The sequence below is a fragment of the Pomacea canaliculata genome, linkage group LG4, assembly GCF_003073045.1.
Source record: "Pomacea canaliculata isolate SZHN2017 linkage group LG4, ASM307304v1, whole genome shotgun sequence".
Classification (NCBI taxonomy): domain Eukaryota; kingdom Metazoa; phylum Mollusca; class Gastropoda; order Architaenioglossa; family Ampullariidae; genus Pomacea; species Pomacea canaliculata.
Genome location: NC_037593.1, coordinates 21,875,071 through 21,902,965, shown reverse-complemented (window position 1 = coordinate 21,902,965; position 27,895 = coordinate 21,875,071). Strand labels below are relative to the sequence as shown.

At 39.1% G+C, this 27,895-nt stretch overlaps 1 protein-coding gene across 7 annotated transcripts in view; it reads left to right on the top strand.

The window, feature by feature from the left end:
- LOC112562113 (oxidation resistance protein 1-like) overlaps window positions 1–27,895 on the top strand; it is a 54,067-nt gene that overhangs the window by 5,054 nt on the left and 21,118 nt on the right. For 4 of the 7 annotated variants that reach the window (XR_003098787.1, XM_025235129.1, XM_025235130.1 and 1 more), the window contains exons 2-8: window positions 7,091–7,248; window positions 8,333–8,568; window positions 8,950–9,057; window positions 11,150–11,248; window positions 21,847–22,056; window positions 22,339–22,520; window positions 24,073–25,790. Coding sequence is in view for 6 of the 7 variants with exons in the window: in XM_025235129.1 (XP_025090914.1) it covers window positions 7,091–7,248; window positions 8,333–8,568; window positions 8,950–9,057; window positions 11,150–11,248; window positions 21,847–22,056; window positions 22,339–22,520; window positions 24,073–25,790 (2,711 nt within the window). In the remaining variant the exon portion in view is untranslated. Of the gene's footprint in view, window positions 1–7,090; window positions 7,249–8,332; window positions 8,569–8,949; window positions 9,058–11,149; window positions 11,249–14,466; window positions 15,552–19,550; window positions 19,595–21,846; window positions 22,057–22,338; window positions 22,521–24,072; window positions 25,791–27,895 lie in introns of those variants that run through there. The other 3 variants (XM_025235131.1, XM_025235132.1, XM_025235133.1) reach the window with 3 other exon arrangements.

Genomic DNA, 27,895 nt, shown 5'->3' with positions numbered 1-27,895 from the left:
GGCTCTATCGATGTGACCATGTTCAATGCATCTCGGGAAGGCGAGTTTTAACAATAGTTGTGAGAAAAATGTTAATAGCACTATAGTGACCACATGATTTGCTGTACCAGAGGCATTAGAGCTAAGTTACTGCTAATGTGGTATGCCACAAGGGTTTGTGGCCCACTGCATAGAGCCGTGGGGAGAATCATAATACGATAAAGAAAATGCAGTTGGGACTAAAGAGCGAGAAGTAAGCCAGGCAGTAGCAGTCCATTTGATCTTATGGGAATATAGAGAGATTAGGCAGGATTTTCTTTCGTGTCAACTTTCTCCTTCGGTATCTTTAGAATAAAGCTGAACAATCTTCATACGTCAATGGCTTTGTTGTGGTAACTGTTATTAACACTTGCTTTGCAACTTCAAAGTTAATGGCTAATGTATAGCGGTTGTCTTTTTCTTCATAAATCCATATGGCGCAGTCCAAATGGAGGATGAGTTACATGACAAATTTCTTCTTAAACAGCTGTTTATGCTCTTTTTGTGTTAGTGCGTACGTGAATGATAGAAAAAGGAGTTGGGTGGTTGGGGTGGGATACAAGGACACAAATCTGGCTTTCATGGCCTGGGGGAGTTATTACACATTCTTGCCATCATGATCATCCACCAGGCCTGTTCTTGGCCTGTCGGACCTGAATGACATATATGCACTTAAAGCAATAGAGTAAGGAAAGATGAAATAAATCTGGAATGAGGGAACTTAATTGTAAGGTCACAGTATACTTAGTGCAGGACAATAGCATTTGTTGTTGCGACCGACTGGACACAGTGAATAGAAAGCCAGATGGGATGGCACCACAGTTACAGATGCATTACTAGTGAGAAGGGGGAGGGAGAAGGGGGTGCAGTGTGGGCAGTAGTAAGTCAAAGTGACCACCTGTCTGTTATGTGTTAGCTACGTAGTGATTGGATGTGGCTTGGTAGCACAATGGTTGGAAGTGAGTGTGTAGTATGCATGAGTGTAATTATGAGAGAGGATGATCCTTGCAGATGAGAATTTAACATTGTGACCGGCGAAGAATCGTTGTCTTCGCACTGGATTCTTGAGGAGGAAAGTTGAAACAGAGATCTGTTCAAGGCTGTTTAGATTCTCTGCTGTGAGTTTGTCTTGAAGTCGTGACTATTCCAGCACAGCTAACTCAAGAGGTGCATAAAGACCCACTCTGTCACAGAGTGCTCAATGCTTCCTCACCAATAGCAAGCACTAAAATTGACTGACAATGAAGGTTGTGAGAAAAGCTCATAAATATAGCATTACAAAGTCCTTAGTCAGCCTGTTTGTATTACAATTCAGCCAAAGTATGCTATACAGGTATATTTTTATGTCATTGTCATAAAACCCTCTCCTTTTGATCTACTTAAATATTAAAGTTAATAACAGTGACTGCTGGTTAATGAGTCTTTAAAACATTTACTTTGTATCTAAAACTGAGCAAGTATTTTAATGGATAGTGATGGATGGGGTGGGGGGGTGTCCTCAGCTTACAAGAACAATCCATTCCAAAGCCGGCAAAGCACCACTGCTGTAATGTTAAGGCAATGGATGCACCAGCTATTGTATGAACCTATATTATTAGAGCAAACGGTGTTGTATTGGTGTAATGCCCGACTGTTCCTTCTACTGTATATACAGCTAATATCCACCGTTATCACACCTACAATCTATCTATCTATCTATTCCTCTTCGTGCATCAGGTTGCACATAAGGCCTCAACCAGAGTCCGCCACCGATGTCGATCGGCTGAAACCCGCTCTAGGTGACCCCATGTCCAGCCCTTTCCTTTCATCTCCCTTTCCACTGTTCTTCTCCAAGTTTCCTTTGGGCGGCCTCGTTTTCTTCGGCCGTCTGGAGTCCATCGTAGGGCGACTCTGGAAAGGTCTGCTGTCTGCTGGCGGAGCACATGTCCAATCCATCGCCAACGCCTTCGTTGAACCTGCGTGGTGATGGACTCGGTTTCAGTTCTTCGGTGGAGTTCTTCGTTGCTGATGGTATTTGGCCAAAAGATGTTAAGTATGCGCCTGAGGCATCTGTTTTGGAAGACGTCAAGCTTGTTACTGATGGTTTTGGTCATCTTCCATGATTCTGATCCGTAAAGGAGGGTGCTGATAACATTTGACTTGAAGATTCTCAGTTTGATCTTCTGGCTGATGTTTTTTTGCCTTCCATGTGCTCCTGAGTGAGGCGAAGGCCTGGCTGGCTTCGCCAGTCGGGCTCGAATCTCCACCTCCGCATCCCGGTGTTTGACATTTTGGACCCAAGATAGGTGAAACTGTCAACTTCCTCAATCTCTTCTCCATTTAGTTTGATGCCGTCTTGGACTCTGGCGTTCACTCTCATACTTTTCGTTTTCTTTGTGCTGACCTTTCAAGCCAAGGTTTCCAGCTGTTTCTGAGAAGGCCTTTGTTTTTTCATGCATGTCTTGGTGCGGTGTGACAGCAGGGCAATGTCATCAGCAAAGTCCAAGTTTCCAGCGTTGTTGTTGCTGTCATAGTCATGGTCCATCTGATCCCTCTCCTCTCACTGTCGGTGGAAGTCTTCATGATCCAGTCCATGGCCAGGATGAAGAGAAACGGCGACAGAATGCAGCCCTGCTTCACCCCGGTACTGACGTTGAAGGGGTCTGTGAGCTCCGTGTCACAGACAACCTGGGATTTGAAATCGCTGTACAGCATTGCAATGACCTGAACAAGTTTTGCAGGGACTTCCGTAATGCCTCAGGATCTTCCATAAGGACTCGCGGTGGATGCTGTCAAAAAGCCTTCTCCAGGTCGATGAAATTGATGTACAGCGGTGTGTTCCACTCGTTGCTCTGCTCCAGAATCTTTCGCAGAATGAAGATGTGTTCGGAGCAGGATCGCCCAGGACGAAATCCTGCTTGCTGTGGTCGGAGGTCTTTCTCAAGAGTTGCCGTCAGTCTTGACAAAAACAATCTTGCTGAAGACCTTGCTGGTGAGGGAAAGAAGTGTTATGCCCCTCCAATTATTGCAGTCTCCAAGATCTCCTTTCTTGGGTAACTTGAAGATGAGCCCTGTCTTCCACGCAACAGGGACCTGCCCTGATTCCCAAATTTGTCTGAAGATTTCAGTCAGCTTGGGAGCTGTCACATTCACATCTGCTTTCAACATCTCTGCTGTTATTCCATCTGCCCCTGGTGCTTTGCCGCTCTTCATTGTCTTGACTGCTGCTGTCACTTCTTCCAGGCTTGGTGGGTCTGTGCAGATGTCAAGGTCTATAGCTGCTGGCTGGATGTCTGCAAGCTGAGGGGGATCTGGTCTGTTCAGAACCGACTCAAAATGTTCCTTCCAGCGCTGTAGTTTTTCTGCCTCTCCCTCGATGACATTACCGTTCACGTCTTTCACTGGCACATCACTGTTCTTAAACCCGTTGTTTAGCTGTTTGTTTCTTGTACAGTGTCTTCAGGTCATTTTTACTTGCTGCATTTTCTGCTTCATCTGCCAGTTTCTCTATGTGGTCTTTTTTGTCGGTTCTTGCCATCCTCTTTACCTCTTTGTTTAGTTTTGCATATCTTTGTCTGAGTTGTTCTTTCAGGCGTTCAGATCTGGTGCTGTTGATTCTTTGTTTGGCTGACTTTCTCTCTTCTATCTTCTTCCATGTCTCTTCTCTGATCCACTGTTCTTTCTTTTTTCGTTGGAAGCCCAGTATTTTCTCTCCTGATTCCTGTAAGACTCGATTGAAGTCGTCTAAGGTCATCTCTTGTTGGTCTCCTAGTGCTTGGAACTGTTTCTTTACTTCCATAGCAAAGGCCCTTTCGATGACTGGATTTTTCAGTTTGCCAGAGTCCACTCTCTGCTGACGTGCCTGTTTTCCTCGTGATCGACGTAGCTTCAGGGAAACTGTGGCTATCACAAGAGTGTGGTCACTGGCAATGTCTGCTCCTCTGTAGGCTCTAACATCTTGAAGTGAGCTCCTCCATTTTCGGTTGATTGATGACATGGTCTATCTGGTTCTTTGTGCTCCCATCTGGTGATATCCATGTTGCTTGTGGATGTCTTTGTGTGGGAAGAGTGTGCCACCAATCAGTAGGTTGTTTCTTCACAAAAAGTCTGCCAGTCTCTCTCCGTTGTCATTGATGGTTCCGATTCCATGTTTGCCCATGACATGCTCCCTGCAGGTGTTGTCACTTCCCACCTTGGCATTGAGATCGCCGATGATGAGCAACATGTCATGGGCTGGAACGCTCTCTGAGGCTGCTTGGAGCTGATCGTAAAAAGCATCCTTGTCTTCTGCCTCAGAGTCATTTGTTGGTGCCATAGCAGGCTAGCACTGACAGCTTGGTACTTGAATGGAATCTGCTCTCAAAGCCTAGGTCCAATAAGGCTATCCATTCCAGCAGTGCCTTTTCCGTTTTTGTTGAGGAGTAGAGACTACTCCTTCAGAGTGCTGAGCGTCCTGGATCTTCCTGAGAACAAAGATGGTATGTCCTGACGCTAGTCTCCTCTTTCCCGTGCCGGTCCATCTGACCTCACTGACCTCCCAGGATGTACCAAGTTGGTTAGTATGTCAAAACTCCTTGACTAGTTGGAGCATCCTGCCAGTCTGGTACAAGAGTCTGGACGTTCCAGCACCCCACCTCAACTTCTGCCTCGGCTTTCAGTAAAATCCACTGTCGGGGGCGCCAGCTCCCTTTCGGGTTTTGGCTGTCGTCCGTCATTAGTCCAGTCACCTGGTGTGCTTCATTACTCTCCGCCATCTGTGACGAGTTCTTGGTTTTAGTTTCTGTAACATACTTTTTTTTACATGGTGGGGTTGTTAGCCCTACCACAACCTAAATTTACCTCTAGGTGAGGTGTCCACCTTAGTCGCCTCTTACGACATGCCTGGCTGGATGGCAGGGACCCTATTCTTACAATGCTTGCTAGGCAAGCATACCCCGGAGTCCCACAGGGGCACACCTACAATAGGCTGTTGAAAATGAACATTATGATGTCTTTATGCTCTACCCATTTCTCTAATCTGTCGAGGTTTTCATATAGTTGTTGACCTACTATTCCTTACTCTGGGGATTTTTTGGTGTGGAGCAGGGTACTGTAAGTTTGATCCTTTAACTTCAGATTTCCTCATTTACTAACAACTCACGTGTAAACAACTCTATGTTCAAGTAGGTGTAGATCCTAGTGCACTTGTCCTAATGTTTGCAGTTACTGAATGAAATGTAGATATTGACCATCAAATTATAAACATATTATATACTGGGCAAATAAATTACAATTAAAAGGGGCTCGGAGAGTCGTTTGACCTAGGGCCCATGCTGGCTCTTGGCAGCCCTGCAAAGGACTTGGCAAAAGCATTCATCTTGACAACCATTGTTTCCATCTATGTCAGAGGGGAGCATTTGGAAATGATGATGTAGACAGTAAGAGGGGTCTGTGATAATACTGACAGCTTGTAACATTACAGCCCTGTTTAGATCACTTAGTGGTCTTTGTGGAAGGCCAATGATCTTGCTGGCAATCTTGATCACCCTCATCAAGCAAGCCATATCTTTCATGGAGAGAATGCCTACCACACTGACATATTTAATGTGAGAATGTTTTGATCCAGCTGTGATTCACTTATTTTAGAGCATGGCCACTGACAATAAAATTCCTTAGTTGCCTTTGCAGAAACAGTCGCTGATGTGCTTTCCTGGAAGCTATGTTAGTGTTTTCCTGGACAAAAGGTTTGCTGTCCAGCACCATGTCAAGATACCAAAAAGTTTGCACCTGTTCTACCTTCTCGTTGCCAATAATGAAGGATGTATGGACATGTTGATGTTTCGTCAACTACCCACAATTGAATTCTTTAAATGTGCACTGAAAATGCACCTCTTCCTTAAACATTACTCCTAACAGCAGTTCACTTAATGCTAGTCCGTTTTCACACCCGTCCCCCTAACCCTAACCCTAACCCTTTCACATATTGCTACTTCCCTACTTGTCTTTCTTTTGCAAAATCATGATACTCTCAGTCGTCTTTGCTTGGTTCCTCTTTGTATTTTCTTTATTTGTTTTTATTCATCATCAGTGCTGTTGTTTATCCTCCTGTAGTTCATATGTTGGTCGTTTGTTCTTCTGTTTCTCGTATATTCTGTTTCTCATTACCCATGTCTCATTCTTGTTTTTAAATGCCAATAGTATGTTCCTAAGGAGTGAGATTATGTCCTATACAAATTTTGCATTTATTATTATATTTCTTATATTTTATTGAAGATTTACAGAGTTTACATTTGGGCTAACCCTGCTCTGTTTAAAAAAAAAAATCAACAAGAAGTGAACTTCATTGTCTTCAAAATGATATGATAAAATTATGAAAGACTTTTATTCCGAGGATGTTGTGGAAAAAAAGCATCCCTCTGTTCAACTACTTCATATTGTTATTCTCACCTACATTTTACTCCTAGGGATCAGGGATTTTATTGCATATCACTCTTTCTTTCAGATCCAGATCTGTAATTCATGTCATATGTGCATTTCAGGCACAGGCCTGCTTAATTTATAAAGTTGTTGGTCTCAACAATGAAAACCAATAACATCGGCACTGCGAATGAAGCAGTCAAGGCAACATCATCCAGCATATTAGCAAACAAGTGCGGACAGCATAGCATGCTAGACAAATTTTTAATCTTTCAGATGTTCACCCAAAACCTTTAGTTTACATGAAACTTTGCTGATTTGGGTCAAATGTTTGATGGCACTTGTCTGGTGAAAAGTGACTTTAAATTTTATAAAGTAATATCATGGATGGTACAACAAAGGCTTTATGCAATACAACTGAGCTCATATAAGAACAAGTGTTTGAAAGAAGTCATATGGTGTCACTTCATTGTTACTCATTAAATTTTTAAATTTTATTCTTTGGTTTGCCTTTGAAGGAAATGGTACATGCTGACTCTGCGCTATCACTTTTTGTATTTGATCAGAAAAGAAGGCAGATTGATCCCAGTGAAGATTTTCAGTCAGTACTGTCATAAAACGTGCTGTTTTTTTTACACAAACTTTACATTAAAAAATTGTAGCTGAAAGATTCTGAGATTTTATATTAATTTTACAGGTTCCGCACAGGCAGCAGTAGCTCAGGTGCTGAGACAAAATTATTTGGTGGAGATACAGCACCTGCATCCTCTGCATCAATGCCTTCATCACCAGCAACTACAAGTAAAACTTCTTTTGAAGAAACAAGGAGAACAGGGGACAACAGGCATAAACAAGGTATGTTCTGTGTTGCAGACCTTCTGCTTTGCAGGACTAACGACTAGGCTGAACTACCTACCATGAGGGACCATGCTGGTGGTTTAACTCTGAATAACATTTTAACTTAGAGTGCACAGGGTTTCCCGCAAAGTGTTTGAATAATGTTTGCAGAAAATGTTTTTGAAATATTTATCATGCCCATCAAAGTAATGTGCACAAATGAAATCACAAATTAAAAAGTTGTTGAGAAAGAATAAAAATACAGTAGTAGTAGTAAGCAAGCTGACTAATTGTTGTGATGTCTATTTTTTTTTTTTTTCATTTAATCTTGCCGTCAGTCTTGAAAGAGAATGAGACAGGGGAAACTATGAAGACACAACAAAGTCAGAAATCTTACAGTAGCACAGTGTTCTTTTGTGTACTGAATACCTTGTAAATTTTCAAATTTGCATAATTTTTAAAAAATAAATTAGTACTTTGTGGCATTTCTTACATATAGATATACTTGTGTTTTGGATGATTGCTTTGGTCTCATCTAGCTTTTTTTCTGCTAGGTTGAAGTCAAAGTTGGTAACCATGTACAGCTGTTTGGGCATGAATACAATGGGTCAATGGCAGATACTTATGGGAAGAATATAGTCACCTCGTAGTCTGCAGATTTTTTGAACACTTCTTTTTGCCTGTTAGGGATTCGCCATATGGTTCTGTCATCTGGTACAATACAAAGACTGAAAGAGTAGTAAAATTTCTCTCTTCCACATTGTTTCTTACCAAATACATAAGCACTAGCTCTCCCCCACCACTCTCTGAGGTATTCAATCAAGAACTGAAAAGGTGAGCACACTGGTCAGGTCTGAGGAATGGGGTTGGTTGATTGATTGATTGTGTTGCTTGGTTATTGGTCAGTGTTTAAGCATTCAGTAGGAGACAGCTGGAATTGAAGTTGCTATTGCTAGTAGGGTGATCTTAATGTGGTCATTTCATATGCTAAGTACTTAAAAAAATTTTATCTCCAAAAAAAGGTATTTCCCAATTATATTTAGCAGCTATGTATCTCCTTTTTCCATTTCACATATGAACATTGTAGAGTTTTTTTGTGCAGGGACTAGCAGTGAGAGTTCCTCAGTGTGGTATGTTGAAAACCAAGTTGACCTGACTATGAAACCACCAGAACTGAGCTCTCTGCCCATGATGACACCCTCAGGGCTGCAACACACTGTTCTATCAGCACTTGCTCAGTCGGATCCCACCCCCATCTTTGAATCCTCATTTGTTCAGTCAGGCCAAAGCAAACAGGAATCACGAAAAACACAGCCGATGGGCACTTTTGAGTATTGTGTAAGTCAAAGTTGCCTATTGTCAGTCACTGGTACAGTCACAGTGCCACCTTTAAGTTTCAGTTAAAGCTTTTTTTAAAAATCTGATGATCGTTTAGCCTAGGTAATGATGATCGGTTATCATGGGAAAATCCTTTATGGTACATGACAGCTATGACACTAGTTTGCCATATAATTGCCACATTAAGAACCAAACCTAAGATTGCCAGTTTAGACAATATGGCTCTAGAATACCAACTGTAGATTTAAAAACCATTTTTCTAAATATAGCATATTTCCTAAATATAGCATATTAAACTTCTTTTGCCATGATTCAGCTTGATTCATCTTCAGAGCAATTCTTCTTTTCTTATAAATAGTTTTTTATATTAATCTTTTTCAGGTTAAGCCATCAGATACGCTTGAGAGAATTGCAGCTCACCATGATGTCACACCATCTGAGCTACAAAAACTCAATCGTTTGACATCACGCATGGTTTTCACTGGACAGGTGAATGAGTTCAGTATTTTTCAGATTTAGAAAAACATTTTAGTCCTGTTCAGTCAATTTGTAATGCTCCGTGTAAAGTGTTTCTTCATCATAAGTTGGTTAATTAATTTCTGGACTTCTTTACTACAAGGCCAGGAGTTCAGATCTTGGCAGACAACTCCACAGTGGTCACTTATCTGCAATGCTAAGGAGGTACAGGGTCTCCTCTCCTTTTTTGGTGGGTATGGAAAATTGAATGATGAGCAAGGATCACAAGGTTTGCTTTTTCATCTGTTGCTTTCCTGGCCATCTCAGTGGCTTGGCTGAGTACCTTAGCCACAGCTTGCAAAGATCCACAAAAGGCTTTCTCCAATATATGGACAGCTGCTTTTCCAGTAACATGTGGATCTTTTCACCATCCACTGGAACACAAAACTCACTACCTTTTTGTCTCCAGTTCCAGACATTCTGCTATGGTGGTGGATGTGATGCTCATCTTATAGGAGAAAATTTTGGCCTCTGCCTGTCTGCTGATATTGATTTTACCAGAGGTCTGGTCCAAGCTCGAACCTTTTTAGCTAAGACTGGTGGTTTCTGCCCTAGAGGACAGGTCTTAGACCGTTGACCTGATGGTGCTGACTCATGACTATCCACACAAGGTTCCTTTGTCTCTGAACCTCTTGAAGCAGCCATGATTGTCTCTGGGTGGTATTTTGACTATAAGTGTGCTCTACCGTTGTAATCATTCTGCCCATTCTGCTGTGCATCTGATCAACCCCATCTTGGCTGCACAGCACATCATAACCTAACCTTACTGCAGGTATGTTGCTTGGTCAGCAAGAGTGGTTTGATATTTATTTTCCTGGTATTAATCTGGTAAAATTAGAGAAGAAATGTAATGTTCTATATAAATTGTCTATTTTAGATGACCAGATGACCTGATGCAAATGTCCTAGCTTTCCTCTTAAGGGACTGACTGCTTTGCCCTGATACAGCCTTATTTAATGGCTTGGTGTAAAACAGGTGTAAAAAAACCAGTTTCTACCTGCAGTCTTCCCTGTATCTGTGTGGAGGGTTGATGAAAACACTGGTGAGCTCTTGTTTGCAGAGCATTTTATAGTAATCTAGGATGGATGACCTGAGTTCAGTGGGATCTCTGGGGGCCAGGGCCGCTAGAACCCATGGAAGAAAAACAATTGAATTAAAGTTTTGAAACCGTTCTTCCTTAATTAACAGGAGGTAAAAAAAAAAGATGCCGCCCAAAGGAAACTTGGAGAAGAACAGTGGAAAGGGAGATGAAAGGAAAGGGCTGGACATGGGGTCACCTGGAGCGGGTTTCAGCTGATCAACATCGGTGGCGACTCTGGTTGAGGCCTTATGTGCAACCTGATGCATGAAGAGGAATAGATAGAAGAAAAAAGTGCATTCAAAAATCTTTTACCATCATATGCTTATATCATGTGAGCACTTACAGCATCACATTGGGTCTCACCTGTCACCAAAATCTTTCCTTAACGACATTACCCACTGTCAGCTAGAGGTACATTTATTAAGAGACTTTTCCAAACAGTTTGCTCCTCTGGCTCTAGTGGCATTTCGGCAACAAACAGCATGTCACATTATGTTATGCAGGTGGGTTTGGATTCCCTCCTCCTGATATCTATTTTTCTATGATCATGTCATCTGGTAATGTCAGAAATAAAAATTTTGTTGTAAATTCTCTTTCTTTGACACTTACCAGATGACATTACCTCCTCTATTTTGTTGGGGAGAGTATTGGTTGAAAAAATGCTGCATTGGGTATGTTTTCACTTTCAATAGTTGTCTGAGGGCTGTTGACCAGTGAGCACTTTGCATTTCAGGCTAGCTGACTGTTAAGGAATCAGTTTAGATGGTCAGAGTTCAATTGTAGTGAACTATCTTCTATGGTCATAAAATCTGTATAAAATGTAAGTCTTGTAGAAAGAAAATTTATGGTAAAAATTTTATCTTTCTGGTTGCTGAGCTGTTTGAAATTTGTTTATGGTTTGATGCATTTGCTTGTCAGATGCAGAACATTTCGCTTACAATGCTAACAAATATTGGAACAGTACATTTATGGCTTAACTTACAGATTCTATACATACCTGACCCAAACTTTGTACCCAGTGGTCCTCCAACCCCAGAATCAGTCATTTCTTCAAGCAGCCTTGCAGACTTCAGACCAAAGCTGGTATGTATGATCTGGCAGACCAATTTCAGGCAGCATTTAAGCTTAACATGCATTTAAAAATCATGACTGTTGTTAACAGTGGCTCATATCCATGTTATAACATGGACCATAAAATACTGATATCATTCTACTGAGACATCTTGCCTCTTGACAAGACTAGTTTTCAGCAGAGTTAAATCTAAAGCAGAGATAGGTGTTTGCTTTGAGTGTAATGTGAAAATATAAAATCAAAAATCTTCCAAAAGAATTTGTAAGTCAAAATATACTCCACTGAAGAAGTTTAAAGACCCTAAATTGAGCTTTCGGATGTTGCTAGAGATGATGATCATTAATACTTTCATAATATGTTTTCCCGTGTGTGGAATAAATGCCCTTTTCAGAATTAAGTGTTATTTGATTTATGCTTACAAACATGCATATGCCCGATGCATTCAATGCTTTATTCTTCCACCAGAGGTAATCCACTACACCAGTCAACTCAAAGAGTGAGACTAGACACAAATATAAATATTACAAAAGTAAAAAATTATTAAAAGCAAAAAAAAAATGGTAATGCTCACACCGCACACATCAACAATTAATAATATTGGGGAGAAAAAAATAGTCCCGCGACCTTATGGTCATAAGGGAGTAAGATGTTAGAGCTCTTTATTTCTCTGGGCCAACTTTTGTGAGAGTAATCCCCATCTTTCCCGGTTTTACTTTCCCCAACCATCTATGATGAAGTCAGATGCCCACTTCACAACAGGGTCAGCTGAGGGAAGTACACTGTGTCAGATGTGCATACACTGGCTATAGCAAGCCCTTGGATTTGGACACCATTGCTTTTAACATTAGGCTATTTGATTTCTCAGTATCAGTGAACACATGTAAAACACCAATTCCCCCACACCCTCCTATCTATGGTTCATATCATCATTTCCAATCCTATCATTTCCTATTCTTTTGCATCCTTCAAAAAACTTCTTTTTCAATTTCAGATAAATTTTATAATTTAATAACGGTAGTGAACAGATAAAGATTGTTTGCTAGTGAACAGATTCCTCCCTTTCATAGTGCAGTTCGGTGGCACAACGGTTAGCGCCTATCACCAATACAGTGATGGGTGGCTGTCCTGGATTCAGCTCTCATCAATGTTCTTCCTCTGCATGTGGCATCAGTTTCAATTCAATTCAATTCAATACAACTTTATTCATCCACAAGGGCAATTAGAGGTATGATGACACGCCAACACACTAGAGGGAAGAATGATGTGAGAGATGAAAGGGAATAGATTCTGGCGACATACACACATGTGCACACACACCCACTCATACAGTAACACAGCAACAGGAGGTTCAGTGGGCACAAGGTCACCTCAGACGGACACATCATCACAGCTAGTGGAATTTTGGAATTTTGCAGGGATGCTGCATTGCTGTATTATAGCCTTAGTTGCTGGCTCTTTGTTAAAAGCCAATACCCATCCTCCTTCCTTTCACAGCTCCACTTTAAAGCTGTTCTGATCATTTGGCTTATATCCTTTTAAATTGGCAATGTACAAAAATGGTTCTAGAAAGAAAATATTAATCTCAACAGGTGCTGGACGTTGACTTATCCCTTAGTAACCAGATAATCATAAATTTCAAGCATTTGAGAAAAATTTATAAAAAATGAACTAAACTTGATTGGAAAAGACGAATCAAAAGTTTAATTCAAAGTTTAGAGTATACAGAAATAGACTGTTCCTACCTTAGTCCATCTTGAAGCAACACTTTCTTATAAATCCAAAGGAAATTAGGTTTATTCAATGGCATTTTTTGAAAAAAATGTTAAACACATTGTTATAGGGAGAAGGATGTCCCTTGTCCCTTTGCCTAGAGGCTAGAGGGTGGCTCCTTTCCGTATTTTTTTTTCATCTTTGCCGGTTCATTAGGTCAAGTTTGGTGTCTAACATTGATTTTTGCATCTGTTCAGCATTTTCCCATTTTCCTGGGTTGATTTCTGTTTTGTCAACCCTTTTTTCCCTTCATCTTCTGGACCATTTTATTTGTCCTACTGTATGGTTCTGAAACCTGGGACGTGACAAAACAGCAAGCTCCAGACCTTTTACTAACCGATACCTACACCATAACCTGGGAATAAGATGGGTTGAAAAGATCTCCATCAGCAGCCTGTGGAAAAGAACCAATCAGAATGTCACTAGCTAAGACATCAAAAAGCGCAAATTGGGCTGGATAGGACACAACCTGCGCAAACCAGCTGACACCATTGCCAAGCAGGCACTTGACCGGAATCCTCAGGGGAAGAGGAGAGTTGGGAGACCGAAGCAGACTTGGAAAAGAACAGTAGAGAGTGAGGCAAAGGACGTTGGAACCACATGGGCCCAACTGAAAGGGGCTGCCTAAAACTGGGTCTGCTGGTGAGGTGTAGTTGTGGCCCTATGCTCCTCGAGTACTAAACAAGGACTACACTTTTTTTTTTGCAATTGCTTCAAAACAGCTTCAATGCTTAGCTGTCACGGCAAACTTTGTGTGCAGCAAAGGTTGATCTTATAAACCTGACACTGTTCATCTCCTAGGAGCTCAGTATACAGTGACCATTAGCACCAAGAGTGTGGCCACTGCACCAATAATTGTGCTTCCATCATCATAATTTTACACTATTTTTCAAAGCAGAACTTTAGTGGCTCACTGGCAAGACTGAAGATTGTATGTTGATGGCATGCCTTTAATTTTCAACCAAAGTAGCTCACAGTGCAGACTTTTCTCTTATGACCAGCTATGTGTTTTTTCTTTTTGTACAGTGCTTTGAGCCTGCTTTTGATGGTGAGGTCAACTGCCATATAAATCAACTTTATTATTATTATTGTTATTAAAGGGATTCTCACTTCTAAATATAAACTTTGGGGATTCATTTAAGCATTGAAGTAAGACCCTAAAAATATCTGACATCCAAGACACATAGGTCTTGTTCAAGGGTAATTCTTCGTTGAAGATGAGAAATTTTGCTGGTTTACGAAGATTAACGAGCACTCGACAAAGTAACCCAAGCGTACAGAATTCCGGAAGTGTGATGCTTCTTTGGCAAAAACAATTAATGGCTGACACAATCGCAAGCTGTGGATATCACCACAGAATCAGATAAAGTATTTGATGTTCAGCCATACCAGTTTGAACCTCTTGACCCCGCAGACATTCAGTTCAAGACCGACCAACAGCATCAAATAAAGAAATCAGTCGTGTGGACAATACAGACTGGTAAGTTTTATGGATAGCCGATATATCCCTGAATTAGCATTTAATACTTTTTGTTGACATTACCTTTAAGAGCAAAGAAAGAGAAATTTAGAGTACATTTTCTCGAACTGCAACAGAAATTTTTCTTCTTCGGTATAATTTTAAAATTATGAAAATACGTGTTTTGATTTGGCTTTTACAATAATAGAAGCTCTTGCATGTGGTTTAATGCGACAATAGCAGTCCCAGTCTATTTTATGTTAGCTGACTGTTTACTCATTCCATACTGTTAGCCAGGGTTTGTCCTTTCAAATATATTGTAGGTGCAAATGTGAAAGAATGGAAACCAAAGAAGTCGCTGTTGCGCCACGTTTATTCATATGTGCATGGAAGAAGGTTCTTGGCTACACGTGAGTATATATGTGTGTAAATTGTGTAGTTATGTTCCGTCATTGTTTTCATTATTGCAAACAAAAGCATGAGTTTTTTTAAGACTATAAACCTTTCAAGCAAAGATTTCAAAAGCTTTAGATATACACTTGGTTTAACATGCAGGGTCTCTTTTGTAAATGGGTGGGTGGGGAGAAAGGATTATAAAATAAGGTCACATTCATGTGACTTTGAATCACGGATATTTTTAGTTAAAATTTGAATCATTATTTACAATTTTTTTTTTAAAAAAGGAAGGAAAGAGGCTTTCCATTTCCAGTAGTTGTTCTTTTTTCTTTTTAAATCTGAAGAGAAGGTTGTCCTAGAACATGGCAGGCTTCAATAACCTTTCTTAAATGTTTGGTCGATATTTTTTACCTTCTAGACTATTTTGACTATATTTTTATGGGATATGGACTAAGAAAAAATTCTTAAAAGTAAATGAACATTTATGTTCATCGAACTGCTGGCCAGTGTCTATCTAAATAATTCAAAAATAGCTGTTATTATCTGTAGTGATCGGTCACCTGGAGACAAGATAAGCTGATTCACCCAATGGGATGGGTTTGAACCTATTTACCTCAACCCATTTGTGTTAGAACCTTCTTACCTGCAGTGTAAACAGGAGCATGGAGACTTGGACCTACTCAAGAGGAGTATGATTATTCTTTTTGTATACTGATTGATCACATCCTTTTGTTTCATATAATGTGCTTTATAAGATTTACGAAATAGAAATAGATCATCATTAATTTTACAAATGTAAAAAATTTATTGCCATGTGACATTGCACTAGAATTTTTTGTTTGTTTGTTTGTTTTTTGTTGAGGGCCACAATCACCAATCACAAAATCATCTAGACAAAGTTAGACTCTACACCAGGTTGCTCTCTCTCTCATATTAGAGTTGAATCCGTTAAATTTTGCAGTGAATGAATTAGCCTATACAATTTCTTATGATGGCCATTAGTTTTTAATTTTTTACATCTTTTTGAAACCCATGAGAATTGTATAAATTTCTTTATAACTACATTCCACTAACAAACAAGTCTTAATTTATTGTCATGTGAAATGCATACAGGAAGTTTTACCAACATTCTAAACAACAGGATACAAAACTTGTATTTCAGAAAATTTTGATACACAGCTTGTGAGATGGTGCTATGGCATTCTTAATCGAAGCATTAGAGTACAACTGCCTTTGTGTACTGTGAAGAGAATAAGGACAGAATTTCCAAGTTCAGGAAATGCATATAGAGACTTTAGATGGCCCACATTGTGACAATAAACAGTAGTTGGATACTTATGTCTGAATATGCTTTGTTTGCAAGACTGCAAGTATGAAAACATGCAGTATAAATGAATATTGCTATTTATATTTATACAATTCAGAAATTGCCATTAATTCTATAATCTTTAAAATTTTATCTAAATCTACAATGAACTATGGCTTTTATTTTAGGATTAAATAAAACTTATATAGATAATTAAAGTACACATCATCTGCATATACCCAAAAGCAGAACAGTAAATGTAACATGCATACAACATAAACCAAACAGTTTCTAATACAATAAGGTTTGTAGCATAACTTATTATTACTGTTAACTATCTCAAACAAAATGTTGTGACACCTGTTTACTGGGCCTGCTGCATTTGCTGTGATATAGCCAGAGTTGCTTGCTTGATATAAAACACCAATTCCTCTCCCCACCCTTACAAAAAAAGAAAAAACCAATACCTGTCTATAATATAAATTTACATAAATATAAATGTACATGGTTCTAGCTTCTTCAGCACTAGGATGCTTTTATCGCTTTTATCAGCTGATAGTGCAGCTCGCTCTTTGTAGAATTTTTCTGGGAGTGAAGCAGATAGGGCAGTCGAATAGTGAAATTCATAAATAGGTGATGCATCAAAATTTTCAGGTAATCTGAAAATTTTAAAAAAGGAAAGTAAATAATCTTTAAATACATTAAAACCAACCAATTAACTAAATGGACTAGTTGTCTGCCTTTGATTTGTGAAAATAGAAATTACCACGGCTGCAAATGTGCTTCATTATCTTGATGCTGTAGTCACCCTTCTTGGCCTTTGGGAAGTCCTGCAACCTTTGGATTACCTTCAGCATCATTACTCACTTTGCGATTGAATTTTCATAAAAGTGCATGGCAGCCAAGAAGAGCCTGAAAATTCTAGACATCTATTTTTGGTATTTTTCCTTTTTTATGTTTAAGTGAATGCTGATCCAAAATTTCTGGCTGCTATTTAGTAAATGTTGCATGAATTTAGCATTCCACCACTAGTGAAAGAACCAAATGTTAGCACTTCAAATTATTCAGCTGTCTGTTAAGAATGCTATTGGTCATTGGAGGTTGCAGCTTATTGACTATGCCTAATACAGGCGACAAAAGTTACATTAAATTTAGCACCAATATATCGGGAATATAGAGGGACAGATCTGCAGTACATTCCCAGCCATGAGAGTGAGGTATGCTTTGGGCAAAACTGTACAATAAGATTGTGGAAAGATTCCAGTGCAGATATTTGGTACAGAGATAACAATTTCTTCACATCTTTCAAAAGATATTTATCCTCCACAACCTTGCACACTGCATCATATTCCTCTGTTCCTATAATACATATTTATGGGTTCATTGCCATCATCCAGCAGCTGTATGAGGACTTGACATGCCAGGTGATCTGACTGACCCCTTCGCAGTGTGGACTGAAGTGAGGCAAGGTTGTGTGCTCTTGCCAACATTCTTCCTGATCGTTATAGACTGGATCATGAGAAGAACAACCTCTAACAGCAACACCAGCATTCAGTGGACCTTTGCCATGCAACTTGAGGATCTCGACTTTGCGGATGACATCAGCTTGCTGTCCCACAAGCAACAACACGCACATACAAAGCTCACTCAGCTCACAGAAAAAGCAGTGATGACTGGCTTGATCATCAACATCAAGTCGATGGAGGTAATGCTGGTCAACAACAAGCAAGAAGCTCCGCTCCAACTACGTGGGGAATATATTACAGTGTCGGACCGTTTCACCTTCCTTTGGCAGCATAGTCAGCAAAGATGGAGGTACAGATGAAGATGTAAGAAACTGAATAAACAAAGCCAGGCTTGCATTCCACACCCTGCGACCTATCTGGAACTCCAAGACTTTATCTTTACACACCAAGATCCGCATCTTTAACACAAATGTAAAGTCAGCCCTTCTATAGGGATCTGAGACATGGCGTGTGACAAACACCATCACTAACAAGATTCAGACATTTGTCAACAGATGTCTGCGCCACATCCTCAACATCAGATGGCCCGAGAAGATCTCTAATATAGATCTGTGAGAGAGGACCTAACCAAAAACCTGCCATCGAAAGACATCAAGAAGCGGAAGTGGGGCTGTATTGATCACACCTTGCAAAAGCCGGCTGACAATTTAACAAGACAAGCTCTAGGCTGGAACCTACAGGGGAGGCACAGGGCTGGGAGACCCAGACAGACATGGAGGAGATCAGTCCACTGAGAGGCATAGGCAGCTGGCATGACATGGTCCCAACTGAAAAGGGATGCCCAGAGCCAGATCCGATGGCGTGGTGTAGTTGCGGCCCTATGCTCCACTGGGGGCGACTAGGATCAAGAAGAAGAAGATGGGTATAGAAGTGTCTTGCAAATCAAAAGTCCAATAAGTCTACCATAAGTTTTAAATGTTCTAATTGTTTTAAATACACTGTCCTTGTATATATATTTTAAAACTTTCAGTCTTCTGATCCATATTAAATATTAATCTCTGGCATCACTAAAAATAATGCAAACCACAAACAAACATGGTGAAAACCAAAGCTTTCTTCTGTCATCAAGGGTATATGGACACAAGCAGGAAATAGACAAACAGGTTCTAGCATCTTGATTTGATGGTTAAGTTTAACAATGAGATTATCATGTCCATGATGTATATTTGCAATGTGGTTGAGAAGGCTCAACCATTTGAAAAGCATTCTCTCACCATCCCCATCTGGTGTGGAAGCAGCTACCCAATGTAGATGGTAAACAATAAATTTACACACAGTCCAACCTTTTCCATTTTTCTTTTGTTTGCCAGGTAGGTAAGCTTCTTTGTGACAGCTGTAAAATAAAATGTATTGCAATTGTCAAAACTTCCTGAGACAACTGACTTTTCAAATAAACTTAAAAACCATCATGCCAAGTAACACATGATTAAAGTAACACTTTGCCTTTAATGTATATGTTGAACTATAAACATTTTACTGTTACCATGCATTTTTAGGTGGTAACACAAAATACTTGCAATTCCAAGAACGAGTAATAAACTATAAAGTCTGAGAAAACAACATATAAATGCACACGTTGATAGAAGTAATTAAAAATTTGTTCCATTTTATTTCTGATCTTCCGATCATACAAATCTGCATGAACACTGGTCTGTTGTAAAATTTATGAGGTAGTTTATTATCAAAGATAATTCAATTTATTTTTATCACTTTGAAATAAGTACTTGTTGTTGCACATAATAATTTTAGTTTCATTTACTCTAAAGTAATGTGTGCTTTTTTTTTACCTTCAACAGCTCTCTCTCTGATCCTTTTTTCTCTCACAGAGTCCATATTTGTTTGATGTGTGCTTGCAGCTGCCACTGGAGAATGCTTTGACAATGCGGCAATGCATTTTTCTGTAAGGATACTTGGAACATCATCAACTTTTAACTTTTGATACTGTCAGACGCCAGCTGGTTGTTAAAAAAAAATATGTGTATTGATCTTCAAAACAATTGCTTGCAAAGTGCAAGCCACAAATGCCATGATTTCATTTTGATTCAGAACAATTTTGCCGCATCATTTTTCCAAAATTTAGCCAAAATCGCCTGTGAAGACTGTCCGCTGGCGGAAAACCATGCTTACGCCACATTTGTGGCCTGCAAACATACCACAACCAAAAATAATGCACATGTGGCCCATGACTGCATACACAGGGCAACCATGAGGTCTGTTTTTGCCAAAGCAGCATCATTGAAATCGATGAAGGACAACTTTCTCTAGGATCTTGGATAAGAGAAAAAAGTTGGAAACCGGTGGTAGTTCTTTAGATTGTTGGGTATGAGGTTACACTTCTTTAATAGTGGAGTGACGGTGGTATAATTGAAAGAGGGAGGAACAGAGCCCCTAGAAAGGGAATGATTGATGTCTTTGATGACCAGGATCAATGAATCAAAGCATTCAAAGAAGGTGGTGGTCAAAACAGGATTCAGTGTACAAGATTTCCTTAGCAAGTTGATGATGATGTATGCCACATCCATTTCCCATTGACAGCATTATGCCATCCCATTTCTGACAGCTTTTTTTAATGCTGAGCTTTCTTTGCATGCTTAATGTGCATTTTTGTTGTCTGTCTGATGATATCTCCCTTTGTTTGCTGACATGTTTTGATCTTCTTATATGTGTTATATCACCAACAACCTTCCTTATGGTCATAGACTGGATTATGCGCAAGACAACAACACTGGTATCCAGTACACCTTCACCAAACAGCTAGAGGACCTGCATGACTTTGTAGATGACATTAGTCTACTATCTCATTGGCAACAACATGCACAAACTAAGCTAGCAGAGGAAGCAGAGAAGACCAGCTTAAAAGTCAACAGAAAGAAGACTGAAGTGATAAGAATCAACAACAAGCAGGAACTCCCAATCCAACTTCAAGGAGAGAACATCCTAGAAACAGACCGCTTCACATATCTGAGGAGCATTGTCAACAAGGACAGTAGAGCAGATGATGACATCAAAAAGACGCATCAACAAGGCCAGGCATGCTTTCAACTGCCTACGCCCCATCTGGAACTCCCGAGCATTATCCTTCCACAGTAAGAACTGCATCTTCAACACCAATGTGAAGGCAGACCTACTGTATGGTTCTGAAACGAGGAGAGACAAACACCATCAACAACAAGCTGCAGACCTTTATCAACCGATGCCTACACCATATTCTGGGAATAAGATGGCCTGAAAACATCCCCAACAGCAGTGCATGAGAGCAGTACAGGAGAAACGATTGATTCTTTCCTCTTTTTATTGGCACTACCTCGGTTGCAGGTGTTTAAATAAAATCGAAAAACTCCAGTAAAGTCGATTCCTAGAAGACAAACTTGTGTGTGACGTCGGCGAGGGAGAGGAAGTGTCAGTCATTGTTAGGATTTGAACTCAAGTGATCGATGGTGTGTCGTTAGTTGGATTAGTGATATATGTTAGTGATAACAATCAAGATGGCTATGGGCAATGTCCAACCATATCAGTTTGAGCCCATTGCATCAGTTCACGCTGGGATTGAGTTAACGTCATCGGAAGACAAGACTTCATTGAAGCAAATGAAAGTCCCGTGTAATTTCTCTTATTATACACAACATCCTATAAAACATTCAACTTTTTTCATTTGAACAGACACAAAAATATACAAGATTGAAACTGATCCTACTGTACACGAGATTCTAAGAAGTTTTATTTTGCCTTTACAATCCCTTTAAATCTGCTTAGCAAACTCAATACTGTTTATAGTATTTTGGATTTTGTGGATTTGAGCATTCTGTGTCTTACCTAAAATTTTCTGGTACTCTCAGCCTGTTATGCATACAGTCTTGACTCCTTGGCCTGGTGTAAAAGAGGCTTTCATTTAGTCCACCTGATACAGTGATAAGATATTGTTGGGTCTTGACACTTATTAACTTTATATATTCTTCCACTTATATGCATCATGCACATTTACACATAACAGGATGTGACCAGTTTTTAATTCACTTTCAGTCCTTTCTAAAAGGACAGCATCTCTCAAGTGTTTGGCAATAATTCTGTGCCAAATAAAAGAAGTTCTAGAAAGGAATTTAATCAGATGTTGCACATAAGGAAGAGTACGGTTACTTTTTTTCATTTTTAAAGGATATTCCCATCATCAAAATGGCTGACAAGTCACCAGAACATGTACCAGGTCATGTCATGAAAGTATCATCCCCTGTAACTGTGACTGCACCAACGCCAACATCGTTCATACCACCACGTGTTCTAAGTGAAGAGGAAGCTAAACAGCTGGATGAAGAGTGCTTTGAGCGCTTTATCAAGCTCACAGCGAAATACATTTCTGATGGCATGGTGAGATTTAGCTATGTCCATCACTAAAAAGAGGTACATGTATCATAAAGTATTGTTGCCATTATAAGTGCTGATGCATGTATTAACTTCCTGAAGAGCATGTGGGAAAAAAAATTAAAACCAGTTATCTTAAAACTTCTAATAAATAGTAACAAACAAGTCATGTGCAATAGATGTGAACAGACAAAAAGGTGGTTGTTACTGTACAGTGTATTAAGCAGCATTTGTTATCAGACTTAGTGACATCCATCATAAGAGAACCATTGATTTGTTTTTAATCAGGGTGTAGTACCAGGGACCCTGCTTGTGACACCCAATGCCATCATGTTTGATCCTAATGCCAATGACCCCTTAGTTATGGAAAATGGGCCTGAGAACTATGGAGTCATTGTTGTGATGGAATCCATCCAGTCAGCTGCACTTTACCATGATCCTGCTGCAATGACATACTGCAAGCTTAGCAAGTAAGTTGTGTAAGGGCGTGCACATGCATACATAGAATAATATTGTAAAAATACAATAATATTTGAATTGAATAATTGAAATATGCTTGTTTTTCAGAATAGAAGTTCCAGACCAAAAAACAGCAAAGCTTCCCCCAACCAAAAACTAACAATAATCAAATGATAATTTGAATCAAAATCAAAGAGAAGCACAACAGGAAGGGATAGGTGAAGGAATGAGAAAAGAATAAGTTGTAAAAGAGATCGGCAAGAGATAAGGTCTTTAAACCTAATGTACACTTACAAGTGTGAAATAGAACAAAGAAGCAGACACAAGGAAAAGAGACAAATACTGGTTCCAAAAAAAGGATGCCCAAATAGCATTCTAATTTCTGGGACATTGAAGAGATCAGCAAGGGAAATACAATGGAAAAATTATTAATGCTTAGTAATTTAATGAATAATTTAAAAATAAATCAGGGGAATAAAAAAGGAATTAGTCCAGTGATTTTCTAGTACATTTTGTTGAGTTTTAGCAAGACAGGTTTTATCTTCCACATATCCTCTCATTCTGAATGATAAAACCACTGTATTATTGGTGGAAATTTTTACATTTTGGCGAATTGCTCCTTCAATCTGCATAGAATCAGTTCTATAAACAACACATTGCACACAAAGAGGTCAAACCCAGACAGGAATGTACAGGAATATGCTGATATTTTCAAACCAATGCAAGAGTTTTATATTTTAATTAGGCATATTTGTGATGCCACAGTTTTTGTAGCTTTCTGTGCATGATGATGTTTTTAGGCTTCTATCTTTAAAACAGATAACAGTTATACATTCAGATTTTGGAAAAAGTATCATACAGAGCATTTCTAAGGGAGAAAAAATATTGCATTCTCTTAGATCTTCAACTAGATATTTGCACCATGATTACTATGAATGTGTTTGTACCATTAGTGTAGAAAAGTATTTTTTTAGAATGCAGAAAGCTAGTGTAAGCTTAAATTTGTCTCACCAGCCATTAGTATTGCTCATATGTAAACAACAAGATGCCTGCTCCTTTGTCCTTTTTTCACATCTCCTTCAGTCTTATTTAAAACTGTTAGTGTGCTGGGACAATCTGAAGAAGAAAACAATTTTGCGTTACATCTGTTATCTGCATTTGACTTGATGAGATATGAAGATCAATTAGCAGGCTGTGACCCTGTTTTGCAAATGCAGCACCAGTTAGGCAACATCTGTTTGCTAGCTATTAATCACAAGGTTCTAGTTGTAGTAGATTGCATATTGTTATTGGAGTCATATATAAGTAGAAATCTCATGATGTTGATGTGGAGTTTTTTCGGAGATTGGTCTTGATGGGTGGATAAGTGTGCTCTGACATTGCATACAACTCTTATGGTTTTTCTAGAAATTTCACAAGAAAATAAGAACAGTTCTTGTTCCGTACAGTGTTAATTATGTTGGAAACTGAAATATGTGTGATATTCATTCAGAAGATCATTATTCTTTTAAAATTTAGAAAAAGTGTCCAGCAAAACTAGACAAGAATATTTATTATGTGCAGCTTGGAACGTAATTCTTCACCAAAACCAGCAGTCTACCACGGAGAAACAAAATCTTGTGCTCAGTCTGCATCAGAAGAGATGACTTTCTCATCAAAGACAGTTACTGGTGGTAGCTCAGTGCTGGATAGTTTACAGGGAGTAACTACAAAAAACAGCATTTCAGGTTTGTCTCCTTTCTTTGAACACTCAGAGAAGATCATTCAGGACAAAGATCACCAAAATGTGTCAAGATTATCATCCTTTTTCTCAGGAACTAGTGAGTCTAGTGCTCATGGCATAAATGACAACAGTGCTATGGTATCTTCTCCAGATATTCGAGAAAGAAATAAAATTGAAATTTATGACAAAGGACCAGTCATGGATACCATGACTGATAAAGCGGTGGATAAAAAGAGGTTCTTGAAGATTGCAAACTGGGAAGAAGATAAAACTACTGATAATACAGGCGATTCTTCTTGTGTAAACTTAATGCCCATCCCAGATTCTGAGCAAATTTCCAGCTTAGGCATTTTTCAAGATACCGGAGATGTTTCTGAGAATGTTACCCTAATGCATGGATCTGGGTCATTAACCCCTATCTGTGACACAGTCGTAAAACAGTTTGGTTCAGATGAAGATTATTCTTTGCTCTTAGAAAAAACAAAACAATTACCTGACACTACTTTTGTCACACCTGCAAGTGTCACATCTACATCTTTTAGTTTGAATGAGGTGCAGATAAATAATGTGAGCCCTTGTATATCAGTCAGTTCGACCACCATACTACAGGAAGAGGAAGCAGAAGAAAAGTCTTGTACACATTTTGATGACAAACCAGCTTCTTCTTTACTTAGAAGTGATAAAAGCCCCTCAATGGATGGCATTCTTAGGGTTGATACAGCAGAATCTATAAAACCAGCTGATGGCCAGGCAGATTTGCAAGATTTTTCAAAACATCTTATGACAATGATTTATGAACCTGCAAGGGAGCAAACAGGTCTTGACAGTGTTAGAGAAATTGACTCTAAATTAGTTTTGATTGAAGGGGAAGGCATAGAGGCTACTGTAAGTTCATGTAAGAACAAACAAGGTCAGTGCGTTGATAAGGGATTAGGTGATGGAGTTAATGCTAGTAATGTTCAGCAATCAAAAGGTGAATATGAAGCCGGTGATCGAAGACATCCAGTTGAAACAGACACTACAGATGAGCTGAGCTGCAAAGCAGATGCAGTAGATAGACAGAAAATAGAAGAAAAAAGAATTGGAAATATAGTTTATGTACCTTTCGAAAAAAAACAGGAAGGAGAAATGATATTTCATAGCCACTATTCAGGTCTTTTGCCCACAGCTCCATTTAATTCTCTAATAACTGTAGATTCTGAAGCAGACCTGAATACAAGAGATTTAGTTGAAGATTCTGCGACATCAAGTGGTGGAAGTAAGCCTCGAACTTCATCAGGGTCTTTTAGTCCTCTACGATCATCGGCACAGCACATTAGCAGCTTTGTCAACTATGCCACAGGACTTTTCCGAAGCACAAATGAAGACCGCACCCATGTCAAAGATGTCACAGATAGCACTCCAAGCTCCAGTGAGAAGACCATCTCATCAGAGAATGAACACTTAAAACAAAAACAGAGCAATTTACAGCCAGACAAGGCCAAACAAGCACATTCTATTGATGTGGAGAATGCAATCAAAGCAGATGAGAGACCAAACTTATTCCAGCCAATTGAAAGTAAGTGTCATTTTATTTTTACGAGTAAACATCTTTAAGATATTTGAAAAACTGGATCATGCCTTTGTTGTCAGAGCCACAATAATCTTGTTTCACAGAGGTTTATTCATCTCTTGACTAAATTGGATGCGATTTTTTTTTTAAGTGCTTCGGATTAATTTGAACTTGGTCGCTCTAGTTAAGTCTTGATGTTTTGAAGAAATACGATAAAAATTATGCTACTATACTGCCTATTTAGAAATTATGTTATGGCTTCAGAAATATTTTATATATCATATACTAATCAGAAAATATTTAAATGGGATGTAAAAGTATTTGAAGTACAGGTGTTACTTTATTGCGCTATGAAGTATATAAGAAAAATGTGGTTAGGACAGGTGTATCCAACAGATTTTTATACAGTCAAATATGGCAATACTATTACTAGTGTGCACTTGTTATCCAAAATCATTTAACTGGTGGTTTTAGAGAAAAGAATGCAGCAGTGGTGAGGAATAACATTTAGTATTTTAGGAGGTTCAAGATATTAAAGGATATCATAGATAGTGATGGTGCATAAAAATGTGACCTGTGTAACTCACTAATTTCTATGAGTAAAAAAATAGAGACATGTCTCAAGCATTTAATGCTGTCATCTTTGAATAAGAGCGAGGTCAGCTGAACATTGATAGATAGGTAAAGGATAGTTCTCTCTGACCTGTTTAACTTGCTCAGATCAATGCAGACTCTTACTCTGATTTTTGGAACTACCACTATTGGGGGCACCAGTTTGTTGGCTTAGAGACACTGTAGGTCACTCCTCATTCAAAATTTTTCAGCTCTTGGCCTTTTGCTTCAGAGGCAGTTACTTTGCAAATGCTTGTCTTGGAGGCGACACAGCATGTGAAACAGCTGAATGCTTCAGATATATTTTATCTTAAGCACCGAGAGCATACTTCTTCATGAGCATGATTATGTGCTATATAAATCCTATGTTTATTATTATAGGAGCCTGCATCTTTTCAAGAACACCAAATTCCTCCTTGTTGCATTTCTCTTCGTTCCCAATAACACTGTTGGCTCTTTTAGCTATCTTTAGCTCTGTGGTGGATGGTGCCCCCAAACAAGGCTTTGCCAGTCCTTCTACAACAAAGACACCTCGTATGATGAATATTTTGTTCTGTAAATGCCCCTTTTTCTACTTTTTGCTGTCATGTCACTTGCACAAAGATCACACACACACAGAAGTGTGGTAATGCATATAGAAGTGTACCTGGTTGCATGGTAACTAGTATGTCTGTGTGTGTATGTGAGTGTGTTTAAGAGAGAGATTTGTGCCAAATGTTTACACTACTTAAGCCAAAATTGACAGTTGCATTGTTTGATTCAGAACCTGTGAAGAAACAGCAGTGATCAATGTAATGGTTGAAGTAGTTTAAATATATGTCTGTATCACTCTGTTTCACTCTTTGTATTTGAGATTTCAAATAAATACAAATTAAACAATAACTGAGACTATGATGAAATTAAATTAAATAAAGACATTTTAGTAAATAAAATAACAAGTAGCTGTAATGATTGTAAATGTGTGAAGAACACTAGAAGGTGGTGCATTTCGGCAGACAGCTAATACTTTAAGTGAAGGTCACTGTTTGATCACAGTGCCTGACAAGAGGCAGATTATGTTGATTATGTCCCAGCCATGGTGTTATATCTATAACAAAAACAAGGAACAATGATCACCGGCTTGCAATTTTTCCTGTGTTTTTTATTACTACCTTCTGCTCCTACCCCCTTCCTCCTACACTCACACCCATCTATCTAGTAGTAGTCATCACTCATTCGATCAAAGACTGTGCCTGGGTGTAGGACAGATGTTGACAGATATCTATCCCACATGTCCATCAAACCTGATCCCTGCAAATGTAGCCTGCCTGAACTGTAAATGTGACCGATGGTATGACACTCCCATTTATGTATAAATAGAATGCTTAGTCACAGCGCTGTTGGCATTGGTGCCAAACAGTAATGTGCATGACAGTGTAAAAGTGATTAATGAAATTCAGTGGCTGCCTCTCAGAGACTTCACATCTATTAGATGCATTTATAAAGAAGTGCTTGTACAC